The following is a 16158-nucleotide window of genomic DNA, read 5'->3' as shown; positions in this document are numbered from 1 at the left end:
AGGGCCTATATTGACAAAGGGTTTGATGATCAGGCTTGAGGTTTGGGCAGCTTTGCTAGGAAACCTGATAAAGTGGGGGAATGTAGTTAGGATGACACTTGATGTCAGGGACGTGCAGGTATCTGGCTGCCACATAGCTTCGAGGGCTGATTCTGTCTAATGCATGGATGTGCTCTTCCTTGCTCACTGCTCCAGGCTCATCCTTCTTGGTGCAGAGAATGGCTTCTTATATGGAAAAGAACTGGGCTCCAAAGAGGGAAGAAACTGCTAACTAGCTACAGCTTCTCTGTAACCACTCTCCCTCTGCCCACTTTCAGCTCACATCTGTGCCAAGCAACAGCCTCTCTGGGCATCTTGCTCTCCCTCATACTGGTGCCAGATAATGGCCAGCTCACACATTCCCCCAGAGCAGGACCAGGGCCTGGGGTGCATATGAAGCAGAACCTTTGTTTAAAAATAAATATCCCAATAGCATCGACACAGCCTTCCAGCCTTGGAATTTATGAGGCTACATGACTCCAAGGTTTGAAGCAGGAACTTCAGATCGACATAAAAGGGCCAGGCTCAGGAATCTGGCACAAGCTTCTCTAGCTTTTAATCAATAGTGGAGCTGCTGTCTGTAATCAAACAGTGTTGCCTACTCACCACTCTCTTGTCCGGAACCCTCTGGGTAAACACCTTGTAGAGTCGCCAGCTCTTCCCCAGAATGGGACCAAACACAAGGGAGGTCCCAATGCACAGCATGGACAGTCTTATCTACAGGTGAGAAGGGACAGAAGCAAGAGGCATAAGAGGAACCTTTGTGGTTCTCCACACATTCTCATCTGCAGAGCCTCAGTCCACAGAGGGCCTGGGGTGGAAAGTAGACCTCACTGACTCAGCGTTCCAGGGATCACCTCTGAAAGTGCCCACACCAAGGATAAGGGTAACCACCGCCCACAGGAGCAGATGATTTTAAAAATTATCAAAACTTTGGCACTATATTCAAAACAAAATTGAAGACTTCACCTACCTGAATGAGAGTTTCCATTGAGCTTCCAGCTAAAGCACCTTGATCTCGAATCCCAAAGAGGTAAGCGCTACTGTAAGTCAGACAACTGCCCAGTAAGGTCACAATGTTCAGATTGGGACTGGACATCTTCACAATCCTATAGGAAACCAGGGAAGAAGACACCTACTGTCACGACCTTTGCCCTGGGAGTGGATAGAGCCTCCCCACCAGCATAATCTCCAAAGCAACCTCAGAGTAAAAGGCCACTGGGAAGAAAAAACTTTATATCCTGTGAAACTCTAATGATTTATTTAAATTTATTTTCAAAAAGAACTAAATCCTGGCGTTTCTTGCTTGTGTAACTCCAAGGCTTTTAAAAGAAGGCCAAATTCCTAAAAACAGGTGGTATCAGAGAAGAGTTAGGATTTTTCCGTGAAGTTTATGGTTGCTAAGAGATTGCTCTATGCAGCCTAGTGAACAATAACTAGCAGGTAGATACCTAAAGAGATACAGCTTGGAGTCTTTAAAAATGAGCTGTAAGGTAAACTACCATTTGGAAAAAGCTTGGGGATTTTTCATTCGCTATTTGCTTTATTTGACACATAAGTTCTTTTCCTGTTTCTGACCAAGAGAGAAAGAGAAACCAGGGGTTGAAAGCAAGAAACTTGGGAAAGGTCTTTTCTCCAGTGATTTCAAATGAGGTTACAGAGCACATTGAAGATGAGAGGGAAATGTAAACAATCAGGGTCTGAGACAAACCCTGGGCACCAACAGACACTCAGGACGGGGTAGAAATACATGAATTAGTTAACCTACAGGGAAAACCACGCTTATCTTGGATAGTGACTGATAACAATTAAGAAGAAAAGTAACTAGTATCAATTAAGAAGGAATGTAATTGTACTAAAGAGTTTTAGTCTAAATAGGATATTCTACACAAATGCAATATTTATACAATTAGTCATTTGATAATTATACTTTCATTTTTAAATAATAACTATCTATGGACCTGGATTACCTGGCTGATCACCTCAAAGGCCAGAGCCAAGGCAAAACCACCTACTTAGAACAGCCTAGTCTAAAGTCCTAAGGTAGCTGGGGGGCATTAAACAAACAGTTGGGCAGTGCTGGACTTACAACCATCACAACCACCATCGGCCCAGTTTGCTCACTTTGTAGCTGGCACCATAATTATGTCCACACACATACAGGAATACCAAACCACTGCCCGGGACTCAGGCCCAAGTATGGTCACTGTGGGCTAGTGAGTCCAGTTGAGCTTTACCTAGTCTATAAGCAAAAACCTTGATTTTTTTTTTCTTTCTGCCTCTAAAAGAAAGAACAACTTTCATGTATTCCCCTTGTAAATGGGGATGATAATAAAACCAAAGAGTTGTGAGGATTCAATGATGCAGTATAGAAAGTGTGTGGCACAGGGTCTGGCCTGTAGTAAGCATGTTGCCAACATAGCTGATGGTACTAATCTCACCATCTTCCAGGCTTTAGAAACTGGAGAATCACCTTTTCCTTTCCCTGTTTCTTTATTAGCTCTACCTAGTCAATTGCCAGTTTCTTTCACCTGCTATTTCACAATCTCACTGGGCTGTCCCTCACTCTCCATTTCTGCTGCCACATTTACCCAGGATACAGTCACATTAGGAGCAATGGAACTGGAGTTGGATGTGATAGATGGGAATCCTGGCTCAGCCCATCGCAGCTCAGTGACTTTCATTGAGTCATTTAACTAGTCTAGGTTCCTGTTTTGTCATTTGTGAAATGAAGATACATCCTCTTTCATGTCCACCCACAGAGTATTGTGAAGATCAAATGAGGTGTGTTCCATTTTCTTTGGAAACTCTAAGGCAATGCAAAAATACTAATTTCCAGATTTTTTGATATAACCTTCAGCTCTCTGTAACACCAGTTTTTCCCCATCCTAATACATTCCATGCATTACTTTCACACTTATTTTGCTAAAATACCAACTTCATCACTGAGCAAGAGAGCGATGTGTATAAAGAACAAATTTCTATTGTTCCCCTTAAGATTTCTGTAGCCACACTTGAGAGTTAGCCCTAGTCTACCTATTCTTCATTCAGGCTTGCATCCTCAGTCATCATGTCTTTAAACCGTGGACTTCAAGAGAGTAATCTTCCCTAGTTTCTTTGCCTCTTCCCATAAGAAAGGGGACTATGTGATGAATGCTGACTATCAAAAGAACAAAGTATTTGTTAAGAAAAGTTAACACATTAGAGAGATCAGTGCTGACAATGATTTAGAAAAGACAGCCCCACTGACTGGGACTGGCTGCTTGGTGCAGTCAGAAGCAGGGACAGTGGGACAACCCTGGGTGGGCTCCTGCAAGACCCATGACTGAGGCTGATCTTCCCAAGGGCCTCTCATAAGCTCCCTGCATGAGCCACGATTACCTGAGGATGAGGTTCTCCCCAAGCGAGTGCCAGGTTTCAGTCACAGATCTGTGTTGTCTAAATCACTAATGGGTAGGTTTCTTTCTTAATTCTTCTCTGGACCCATTTTATTTGAACACCACTGTACAATCAGGTCTTCTTTGTGTACTTCGGTGCTGCATGAATCCTGATTTAGAATTTCTCCCCCTCTTGATTTAGTTAGGAGGAATTCAATTTAGTTTTTTTTTTTTTTGGACAAAAATGTACATTACATAGTCTTAATATCTCAGAAGTTGATGCAAATTCATTTTTCAGTGGACATATATATATGTTTTTGATATTCTTCCTAAACAATTTTACTGAAAACTTGCCTCAGGAAAAAAATGAATGGAAGATGATTTACCTATTTTGTTTGGCCAAGTTAACACCTGTGAAATCACTGAAAGGTGAATCATCTCCAATTCAGCAGGTGACTTATGTAAGTCTAGAGGATGTCTTTGTTACTTTGATCGGAATTCAACCTCCAATGTCATTTATATTTTTCTATTGAACTAAAAGATGAAGCCTGCATATGCTGAATATTTTAATCAACCACAAACATAATTTCTACAAAGCAAGAAGATTTAAATATCATATACTTATAAATAGCCCGTCCCATCTAGATTACTTGTGTTTCATTTATGAAGAGATAAAAAGCACAGGCTGGGTTACTGGCAGTCAGAAACAAGGTGAGATTGTTTTGAAAAAGCATTATATATCTATCTCAGTATCTTTTCCCTTCATTTATTGATTAGCAATGTCAGGTAAGAGCTTTCTTGATTTTTTTCTTCTCAAGTAAGGTCTCAATACATAGAGATAAATATCCATTTACATCTGCAGAATCTGTATAAACCTGGCTTATCATTTCAATAGCCTTTAATGAATTCAGATGCATAAGTGACATCTACCAGCTCACAGTATGACATTTTAAAAATTTTCATCAAAGATGAGTTTCTGAACATGGAAGTTAATACACTTGGAGTTATGGAGGACTAACTGGTCATCCTGCTGTTTCTTCTTAATGATGCTAAGGACAGAGTTTGCAAGCATGACCTGAGAATGGAGCTGAGGGTACCTCTTGGCTTGCTGGGACTATAAGAAAACCTTCCTAAAATGTCACAGGGCCATGCTTTCTAAAATGCTACATGAGTTGATAAAAATGGTATCCTTGAGCTTTAAACATATCTAAAAGCAAATACGAATGTCTTTCCAAAAAGCTTTTTAATAAAACAAGATTAAATTGTGAAATTTATTGAATTTCTTTTCCAATCCACTGTTTTTGATCCATGCTACAATGGGATTATAAATCTAACTCATCTAGATATGTATCAAACAGTTTTTCAGTGTTGTCTTGTTGTCTGGGGTGTTTCAGCAAATGCGATCATTTTGCTTATTTTTAATGTATTAAGTTCAAAATCTTAAACTAATTCAAGTTCTGGACACCTAAAACTAATATTTGTGTGACCTGTAATTATTTATGTTCAAATTTTGTATCATGAGGGCGAGAACAACCTGACCCTGCTTCTTATTCTTCTGCCTGGACCTCCTAGGAGATTTCATTAACCTTTCAATCTCCAGATCTGAATTCTTTAATCATAACAACTTCACTTTATTCCACTTTCAGACACCCATCCCCAGGTCGCACCCTGGGTCTTATGATCATTCAAGATGGTTCCATTTCAGAAATTTTAAACACCAATATCCCACTTTCTGATCCCAATGCGCCCGAAATTTAACTCCTAGTCTCCTCCCTCAATCTGTTCTTACATTCTCCCCCAGTTCAGACAGTGGCAACTTCATCTTTCTCTTTGCTTGGACCAAAAACCCTAGAGTCATACCTGACTCTAGCTCACCACCCACATCCAAGCTGTCATGAAATCCTATTGGCTCTACTCTTAAAATACATCCAGATTCCACATGCTTCTTACCACCTCTGTTGCCATCACCCTGATCAAAGTCCGACTTTGCACATCTCATTTGGATTAATGCACTAGCCTCTTAACTGGTCTCCCTGCTTCTACTCTGGACCCTCCTTAAGGCTATTTTCAGCACAGCAGCCATAGCTATCACGTCACTTCTCTGCTCAAAATTCTGCAATGGCTTTCCACCTCACTCGAAGGAAAAGCCAAAGTCTCTACCAGGGTCTTCAAGGCCTCCACATTTGGTCCCAGTTATCTCTCTGCCTCATTTCCTACTTCTTCCCCTTGCCCACTCCTCTCCACCCACCTCCTCGCTATTTCATAAGAACGACAGGCATTCTCACATTTCTAGGCTTTGAAGTGGCTGAACTCCCTACCTGGAATATGTTAATTCACATGTCGGCATGGCTCATTCCCTCTCTCCCTTCGTGTCTTTGTTCAAATGCTCCTCTCTCAGCCAGGGTTATGATGACAAGCCCACTTAAAATCACACTCTTCCACTAGAATTTCAAATTTTTCTTATCCTCTTCTATTCTCTCCATCCCCATCCCACCATAGCGCTTACTACTTTCTAACATATTACATAATCTACATATTTATTATTCTTGTTATTTACTGTCTTCTGCCAATTAGAATTGTTCAGGATGTCCCCCCAGCACTGCAACACTACCGCACATGTTGAAAGCACTCAATAGATACCTGATGAATGAATGAATGAGTCTCCCATCCTCAGCCCTCTCATATGCTGATGTCTAATACACGTGCCCACTGATGGCCTCCAGACCTCCAGGTCCTTGGCTTTCAGCTTCCTCACAGTCTCTTTTCCTTTCTCTACCCAATTTCAAACCTCTGGTTAGTTATCCAAACTGTTCTCTCAAAAAGCACCAAATTCCCTTTCCAAACAAGTCCTTTTTCTGCACTTGCCCAACAAAACTTGCATCTAAATTATGATTCATTGGTATTACTCAACCGTAAAAAATAATGAAATATTTCCTTTTGCAGCAACATGGATGGGTTTAGAGATGATCATACTAAGTGAAGTAAGTCAGACAGAGAAAGACAAATATCATATGGTATCACTTACAGGTGGACTCTAAAAAAATAATACAAATCAACTGATTTACAAAACAGAAACAGACTCACAGACGTAGAAAACAAACTTATGGTTACCAAAGGGGAAAGCAGGGGAAGGATGAATTAGGATAATGGGATTAGCAGATACACACCACTATATGTAAAATAAACAACAAGGATTCATTCACTGTATAGCACAGGGAGCTATACTGAATATCTTGTAATAACCTATAATGGAAAATAATCTGAAGCTGTACGCCTGAAACTAACATAATATTGTAAATCAACTATAGTTAAGTAAAGAAATTATAGTCCACTGTCTGCTGTTACATCCAGGCAGCTCAGTGCTACAACCTTGCAGACTGTTGCCACCAAAATCACTCAGCCAAACTTCCTGTACCACCAGCCAGTCCTTTTATTCCTTCTATGGGGTATTTCTTCACATTTCCGTTGTGAGTGACTCACCTCATTGGATTCAGAAAATAAGAGCACCTGTCTGCCTAGATGATGCCTTCAGTCTAGGTTTGCTGCCCTCCTCTATGTTCCAGGCTATATGCACATCAATATAATTGTCATGTTATGTTACTAGCTTTTTGTTTGCCCCCCTAGACAATTTCTACTCCTCAAAAGTGAGGCTGTTTCTTATTCAGAGGCTGTATCTCAGCCTCTAGCAAAGGCTTTGGAAAATGGCAAGTGTTCCATAAGCATTTGTTAGATGAATAAATGAATTCATCAATGGACATGGAAGGCCCATTGTTTCTTTCTTTCTTTGTCCTCTTCCTTAATCTCATTTTTCCTGGGCCATGCTCTCCTCTGTTAGGTGAGGGAAAGTGCGCCAAACGGCTCTAAAGTGGCAGAGATCCCTGACAGTCAGAGAAAGTCAAGAGCCGGCTTGTTTGTGTGCTAAGAAAAGAGTACATTCGGGTCACAGTAGGAGTTTTAGGGGGAGCCCCTGGGTCCCTCATGGAATGGTTGAAAACTCCCTGGCATTACTGAACACAAAAGGGCCAAGATATTTTGGGTGCCGGGGACTTCCACAGACACTGGGTTTTAACCTCTTGGCAAATCCCCAGACACCAAACCCTCATTGAAAAGCCTTGTCGTCTGGGTGAGCTCCTCCCCAGCTTCCCTTCTCAGCATGGTGCCGAGGGACTTTAAAAATAAATGAGAAAAAGGATCCTAAAGGGATGCTTGTGAAGCTTTTTGCTCTCTCATTCTTTGTTTCCAGGAAAGTGCAGCATCTTGGGGATGTGTACACTCACATAGGCACACACATATATGTGTTTACTTGTCTCCAATGACATCAGGCCACTTGAAAGACTGCTTTCCATTGGCTGAATTCTTCCTGGAGAATTCCCCCAGGAAATGCTCTTGTCCAATGTGTCTCTTACATCATGCATTGAGGGCCATGTAGGCCCGGTGATATGATGACAGCCCTTGTCAAGCAGTTGATGGATGAGACTTCATCTTCGTGACCACCCAGACTACGGAGTCTCAGCAGACAGCAGCTTGGAGGTTGACAACACGCCTCCCGTTCCCTGGCTTCAGAAAATCTGCTGATGTTGGACTGATTTGCTGCTTGCAGCGAGGATGCAGTGCAATGTCTTGTCTTTACACGCTTGCAGCCAGTAAATGATGTTTTGTCATGAGCTAAAGCACTCAGCCCTGCTTCTAGTCCTGGGTGGGCCTGGCCTCTCTAAATGTTCCTGCTTGCCTGTAGTCATAAGTGCTTGTCTAGCCTTGTTTTATGTGGAGAGAGCGAGCTCCCACCTACTTTCTCTCAGGTCAGCCCCGCAGCACTGAAGCAACAGAGGAACTGGATGAACAAGGACATTCTGCCTGCAGAGGAGCTAAATGGTTAGCAGTGGTTGGAACTGATGAAATCTAGGATGCCTTCCAGCTCTTCCCTTCTCAACTTATTCCAGAAGCGAGTTTCTTTTCCCTGTTGCCGGCTTATTAATAAGTCAGTCACACTTTGCATTTCTGCTTCTCTACCTTAAGCAGAACAACAGGCTGACCTGGTTACCAAAGATGCATTAGAATTTATGTCCCAATCAATCAGTCAAAATAGCTATTAAGTACAAAAGAAAACTTGCTAAATAGCCTGTCCTCAAATTTCCCTTTAACAAAAGATGACCTTAGTGTCTCCATGTTTTAGTCATTATCTTTTTAACGATCTTCCCACATCAAACATTAATTCAACAATTCCTAAATATCTACTTGCCAAGGTATTAAGAAGAACTTGAGACAGGAAGGCAAATGTGATATAATTTCTGTCCTCAGCTCATTAGGGCATCACCTCCCTGGTTTCTAACCTCCTCATTGCAAAGACAATTTTCTTATTCTGTCTTTTCATCTTTTAAAACAGAATAAAAATTTAATCTAATATTAGCAGTTATTTTCTCCCTATTCATGGAGCCATTTAACAAAATCTACATATATGAATGTATGTATATTTTAGGTGACTATGAACATAAATTTCCAGTATACAAATTTCAGAATGCACAGCTCTCCTGAACCATAGACAGGCCTAAGGATCAATTTTAAAATGCAGCCTTGCAAATATTTTTTAAGCTGAAATGTGGAAATGTAGATAGAAGACCAAATGCCCATTAATTACTTCATTACCAGATCAAGTTTAGGAAAGCAGTGAAAAAGCATACTGATAGATTCAAGATAAATTGGTGATAAGAGGGAAAAAAAGGGTACCAAAGGGTACCCTTACTAGAAAAGAGCTTATATGGTTTTAATTTGGAGCAATATGGCTACACTTCACATAGATTTTTTTTTAAAAATTAGTTTCCAAATGTATTGTTGCCATGTCTCATTGTACCTGTAGTATATTTTAAGTGTGCTTTTAAATGTCCGGGGGAAAAACACTGCGAACACAAAAAAATCTTCTTCTGTCATATAACCTCATACCCTAGAGTACAAGCATGTGTTGTAATTTGTGAAGCAGTGATTTCAACTTCCTCTCTCTCCTTAGCTGCGGGGAAAAGGCCTCGAGCAACTCCTATCAGGAGGCCCGCAGCACTTCCCGAAGGGCAGAGCAGATGCCCCGATTTTTAGTAGAGCATAAAACACAGGCCCAGTTGGCCACATGAAACACTCAGTCACAGGGAGTCTCCTGCGAACCAGAATATTATCTACCAGGTGACAGGTCAGTTGATCTCTGGGGCACGAAAGGCTCGACTGCCGTACTGGGGAGGTTTCCTTGCCGCCTTCTCCTTTCTTCCTCAGGTGTGCGTCAGAATTTTGAGCCTTGGTGAATCTGAGAGGAATCTGGAACAACTGCTGGAATTATTCATTCCCCACTGAGCTAGAATCTGGGAATTCATGATGCTGGGACCGGGTTTTACTCAGCTTTGTCTCTACCAGCACCGTCTACAGGGCCCTGAACTGAGTGGAAACATAAATGTCTGTTATCCTGGGTAAAGCATTAGTCTTGGAAGAGTACTCAGAAGAAAAAAAGGGGGACTACTGGAAAGGCAGGACCTGCTTGCTCCTCCCTCACCAGCCCCCACGAATTGCCTAGGGCAGGCTTTGAGTCTTGGGGTTCTAAACCAGTGAGTCGACCTGACTCCCTCATTTTAAGAAGAGACTGCATGCAGTTTTACAGCCAGACAGGGACCACACTGGGACAGCTAATCCAGATGTCCTGACTCCTGGTTCCTTCTAGTGTTCTTTCACTTCCCCCCCAGTTTACCCCAGCTGCCTGGGACACTATGTACATCCTACTGATCCACGAACTTCTGCTACAGGCCTTTCTGATCCTGGTTTCTAACGTTCAGCAGTAGCTCTGGCAGGTCTGGGGTTTTCACCTGCCTCCTCCCCTGAGGCCCCTTGAAGGCCCCCTTGACCAGGAATTTATCATCAAGAGGAAACAGAGAGGAAGTCCTGAGTCCCCTGGAGTGCCTTCTGCTGGGCTTTGACTGCCCCTTCCAACTCAACTCTGACTGCTAGCTTGGATCTCTGATCTTGGCAGGCTCCCTTATGACTCCTGGCTTTACCTACTGGCTGGAACCCCAGACTGAATTCTTGCAACAGCCGGCTTTGTGCTCTTGGTTTCCATCATTGTCTAGTGTCTCCAAGTGTTGGCCCCAGCAGTGGCCTGGAAGTGTCTGCCCTAGTCTGTGACAGGAGCTGTATGTTCTGTCCTGTAATCTGATGTGAAAGGAACAACTGTTAGATAATCTGTGTGTGTGTTTAAGCAGCTTGCATGGATTAATACTGAGGTTAATACTGAGGTAACAAGATGTCATAGAAAAAGCATGGCTTTGAAATCAAACTGACTAGATTGACTAGCTGTGTGTGGTGGGTGATCTGTCTAACCATGTTGAGGCAGTTTCTTTATCTGAAATGGGGAAAATAATGTTTATCCTCCTGAATGCTATACAGCTTAGAGATAATGTGTCTAAAGTAAAAAGCACACAAGAGGCCTGTGATAGAAATTAGCAACTATGAATTTTAAGTTAAATTGTCTGTATGAATACTCATAGGGACTAAATGCTGATTTTATGTTTGAAGTACTGAAGGATCTTGAAGCACCTCTGAATCATCAAAAATTACATTATGTTCAGAATCACCTGCATATATATTTTTTCTATTTCTTAGAATATTGGTAATTATATCAAATAATATTAAAAACAATAGGCAACATTGATTATATATTAAATGTGCTAGGCTGTTGCTAAGCACTCTCTATATACCACCTAAAGCAATCTTCACAGCATCTTGAGATACGTAATATCATCACTCCTATTTTAATTTTTTAGGTTTTTTTTTTAATTGAAGTATAGTCAGTTTACAATGTGTCAATTTCTGGTGTACAGCATAATGTTTCAGTCATATATATATACATATATTCATTTCATATTCTTTTTCACTATAGGTTACATCATTACTCCTATTTTTAAATAGAGAAATGGAATTTAGCAAAGTTCAATACTGATCTAGTCACATGACTCGTAAGTGATGGAGCTGGGATTTGAGGTAGAGTTTGATTCCAGAGCCTAAGTTCTTATGCCACTTAATCTTTCACTGGTCACACATTTACACTTCCATGAACATTGTTAAGGAAGGTTAACATCCTCTCTCCATTTCCCCACCTAGGCTGGTGGGAAATGGTTTTCGTCCCACTCCCCCTACGTGGAAAACTGCTGATAAGGAAGCTTTCACGTCCCTCTCCACCTGTTCTCACTCTCCCCTAAGTGAGCAGGAGTCTATAGTCAGACTAGAGAAAGGCTAACAGGTCCAGGCCATGTTCTACTAAATGGTCTCCAAGACAGGAATTTCCACCCCACCTCCCTCCTTTCCCATCTTCACTGGGCAGTGAACTCCCCTCCACTTCCTGGGTCCCATTTTTGCATTGTGTCAAGCAGCGTTTTCTAATTTACCTTTCACCAGAAATCCCTGTGCTTTCTTTTTCTTCAAAGGCTTTTTATTTTGAAATCATTTGACCCACAAGGAGTTGCAAACCAGAACAGAGTTTCTGTGTACCCTTCACCCAGCTTTCTCCAAAGATAACATATTGCATAATTAGAATACATTATCTAAACCAGGAAATTGGCACTGATGTAATACTATTAACTAAACTATGACCCTGTCCAAATTCCACCAGTTTTCACGTGTACTCCTTGTGTCTGCGTGTGTGTAGATCTATGAAATTTATCACATGTATGGATTAACGTAACTACCATCATCATCAGGATACTAAATTGTCCCATTATGCATACAAAATAAAACCTCCCTCACACTACCCTCTTCACAGTCACAACTTTCCTCCAACCGTAACCCTTGGCAACCTCTGACCTGTTCTTTATCACTATAAATTCATCTCTCGAGAATGCAATATAAACAGAATCATACAGTGTGTAACCCCTCGAGGCTGGCTTTTTTCTCTTGGCATAATGGCCTGGAGAGTCATCCAAGTGGATACATGTGTTAATAACTTGCTCCCTTTTATTGCTGGGTAGTGTTCTACTATATGGATGTACCACAGTTTGTCCATTCACCTGTTGAAGGATGTTTGGGCTGTTTCTAGGTTTTGATTATTCCAAATAAAGCTGCCATAAACATTGTGAGCAGGTTTTTGTGTGAACGTAAGTTTTCATTTCTCTAGGGCAAATACCAGGAGTGTGATTGCTAAATTACACAGTGAGTCTATGTTTGATTTTGTACAAATCTTCCCAACCTTTTTCCGGGGTAGTGGTACCATTTTACCCAACAGCAATGTATGAGATCCAGTTTCTTTGCATTCTTGCTGATGCTGGGTATGGTCAGTGTGTGTGCTTTTGGTGAGTGTGACACATGTTGGCCTTTAAAGGTAGAAACCTTGGATATCTTTTGATTATTAGTGATGTGTGCCTGTATTCACTCTCGCTGGAACGATTCCTGGAGGGGAGGGGGATACGTTTTCAGTTCTAAATTCTTATCAAGCATCTCCTGTATGCCAGACACTGTGGCAGGTGCTAGTAAATACAGAAAAATAAGGTATTTGAGTTTGAGGACTCAATATGAGGCAGAGGGGATGCATAAGTGGATAGGTAAATATGATTATGAAACAACACAGTAAGTAATACAGGTATATGCAAAGTACTGTGTGCACTGATAAAGGAATTGTGCCTTAGAACAGTGGTTCTTAAATTTTAGAATTGACAAGAATCACCTAAAGAGCTTGTTAAAATACAGATCTGGTCATCATCCCACAGAGTGCTGGATTCAGTATATCTAGGGTAGAGCCCCAAGAATTTGTATTTCTAACGAGTTCCCAAATGATACTGATGCTGCTGGTCGAGGGCCCACATTTTGATGGATAAGAGTTTGTCTTAAGGATGAATAGGAGTTTATCAGGTGAAAAATGAGAAGAGTCATGAAACAAGGAAGAGTATGAACAAAGAACTAGTGATGAAAGTGCACAGTACCCTCTAGGTGATTACATATTACCTTGTCTGATGAGAGCATAACTTAATTTAAAGAAGCAGAAATTGTAGGTTAAAGCCAGGCTACAAAAGATCTTAAGTCCTACCTTAGGAATTGTGTAGGCAGTAGAAGTCTATGCTTGAAAAAAAAATGCTGGCAAGAGGGCAGAGGCTGAATTGGAAATGGACAAGAATAGGTAGGGGGCTACTGCAAAAATTCAGATGAAAAGCAGACCAGACTTGGGCAATGGAGACAGATAATAGGAGACCGATTTGAGAGACATTTGAGAGGTTAACTATCTAAGACTTGTTGACTCACTGGATGTGTAAGGAGATGAATAAATCCAGAATGAGGAGTGGATGGATGGTAGTGCTGTCAACTGAGATAAGAAATACATGGAGGTAGAGAAAAATGAGTGATAAGGTATGAATCTGGTTTTTGGTCACTGAATCGAAACTGACTGAGGAACATCCATCTGACAATATCAACTATGAAGTTAGAAATTGGGATTTGAAAGAGGCAGGGTTTGGGAATATGCTGCAGGAGGGATTAAGACCAGGTGAGGGGTGTAGTGTAAGAAGTGAAGTAAGACTGGAATCCAGGATGATATCAACATAAATGGGGAAGTGGAATGCAGGAGCCAGGGAAAGCAGCTGGTAAGAAGCAAAGAGGTAAAACCAGGACATTCACACGTGGTAAAGTTAAGAACAGAGACGTTTTAGAGAGGAGGGACAGAGGAGATGGTTAAGTGTCATCTGGCTTGAGACTAAACAGGATGGCATCTAAAAAGGTATCAGTTGATTTAATGACCTTGGCAGGAGTCATTTCAGTGGAATCAGGGCATGGGTTGAAGACTGAATTGGAGATGAGGAAGTGGAGGTAGGTAGCAAAGACCACTCTTTTAAGAGGCTTGGTGGTAATAGGATGAGGAGGGCTGGGGCAACATCTTCAGGGAAAGGCATGATCAAGAGAAAAATTTCCTCTGGAGGCCTTCAAAAGTCTCAAGGGGAATGCCAACAGTTTCTAGTGGCTAATCAATATTTATTTGTCTACTTGACTTGAAATGTGCAAAACACAGAAAACTATTTGAGCAATTACCACTGATCCATTCATAGGAGGCAATTTGAGTGTGATAATCACTCTGGTATCTTTCTCAACAAATTCAGAGGCACCTAATTAGTTTAGTCTTACTGTCTTTTGGTCTCTGAGCACTCCCTGTGCCCCATCATCAACAGCAAAAGATCCCACTGTTATTCTAGCTTCTGCCTTTTAATAGATTTAAATAATCCCTTTACGTGTTTTGGACTTTCTTCAAAGGTGTTTCTCAAAGACTTTTTTCCTATTTTGAAACTAACCTGACATACTCTGTGGGCTCCCTGATCTCCTCTGGGGAGCTTTTTACATTCTTTGAGAGATGTCCTTTTCCCTCCACAATAACCACTATGACTGTTGAATTTTTAAGTGCTTGGATTTTTTTCTTTTTTTAATTCTCAGTTACTCTTTCTCTAAACTTCCAATAAAGTCTCTTAAAATAGTGTCCTATCTTCTCATGACTTTCAAAAGCCTACCTTTCAACTTTATCCCAGTTAATACTCACATTTTGTCATAGTTTCCTTTTGAACAATGAATAATTGAGATAAATTTTCTGGGCTTATGGATTTAAGATGTCACGATAACTCACATTTATTGGCTCCCCCATGGTTACCTCCTAAGACCAACCTTAGTCACAAGGCAAGAACCACAGCCAGGACTGCAGGTGGTTTGAAACTTCCTATGAAAGGAAAGTTCATCCTATCAAAAATTCTTGTTAAAAAGCTCACTTCTACCTCTTGACCTGATTAGGCTTTTACAGTTCACACTTAGTTTAATTTTTAATACCTGGCATGATTTCTAAGTTTCTAAATCTTTAACATTTGTATATTGGTATCATCAGCTTGGTCATCTAATCTATGGTACTGGTTCTCAAACACTGGAATCACCTGGGGAACTGGAAAAAAAACTGCTGCTGCTCTCCCATTCCAAGACATTCTGATTTAACTGGCATAGGGTGAAGCCTGGGTATCAGGATTTTTAAAAGCTCCCTAGGAGATTCTAATATAAACCAAATCTAAGATATCATTGGTTTAAGTATATTCTTAAGATACTCTAATTTTTTAAATTGTGAAAGGATTTGAATAGACATTTCTCCAAAGAAGATACACAAATGATTCATAAATACATGAAAAGATGCTCAACATTATTAGCCATCAGAGAAATGCAAATCAAAACCACTTCATACACACTAGGATGGATAGAATAAAGACATATAATAACAAGTGTTGGCAATGATGTGGAGGAAACTGGAACCCTGATATATCGGTAGTGAGATTATAAAATGGTACAGCTACTTTGGAAAACAGCTCAGCATTTATGTAAGCACAGAGCCGCCATATGACACAGCAATTCCACTCCTAGGTATGCCCCCAAGACAAAGGAAAACATAGGTCCATACAAAAACTTACACATGGGTGTTCACAGCAGCACATTTTTCATAATAGCCAGAAAAAGCAGAAATAAACAAATACCTGTCAACTGATGAATGGATAAGCAGAATGTGGACTACCCGTGCACAGCAGAATGTTATTCAGCCATAAAAGGCATGACGTGCTGCTTCATACTGCAACATGGATGAACCCTGTAATCATTATGCCAAGATTACACTAAGTGAAAGAAGCCAGATACAAAGGGTCACACGCTGTATGACTCTGTATGTATTGTTCAGATTAGGCAAGTAGAGGTAGAAAGTAGGCTGGTAGCTGCTAAAGGC

General features: G+C 40.9%; 1 protein-coding gene across 1 annotated transcript in view; it reads right to left on the bottom strand.

The window, feature by feature from the left end:
• GPR156 (G protein-coupled receptor 156) overlaps positions 1-16158 on the bottom strand; it is a 102438-nt gene that overhangs the window by 24840 nt on the left and 61440 nt on the right. Inside the window, exons 4-5 of the mRNA XM_006210336.4 lie at positions 1013-1148; positions 646-756 (exon numbers count right to left, since the gene is read on the bottom strand). Of these exons, the coding sequence (XP_006210398.1) occupies positions 646-756; positions 1013-1148 (247 nt within the window). The remainder of the gene's footprint in view (positions 1-645; positions 757-1012; positions 1149-16158) is intronic.

Source organism: Vicugna pacos, chromosome 1, assembly GCF_048564905.1.
Source record: "Vicugna pacos chromosome 1, VicPac4, whole genome shotgun sequence".
NCBI classification, from domain to species: Eukaryota; Metazoa; Chordata; class Mammalia; order Artiodactyla; family Camelidae; genus Vicugna; species Vicugna pacos.
The sequence above is the reverse complement of the archived record's forward strand: the minus strand, read 5'-3'. Positions and strand labels throughout refer to the sequence as shown.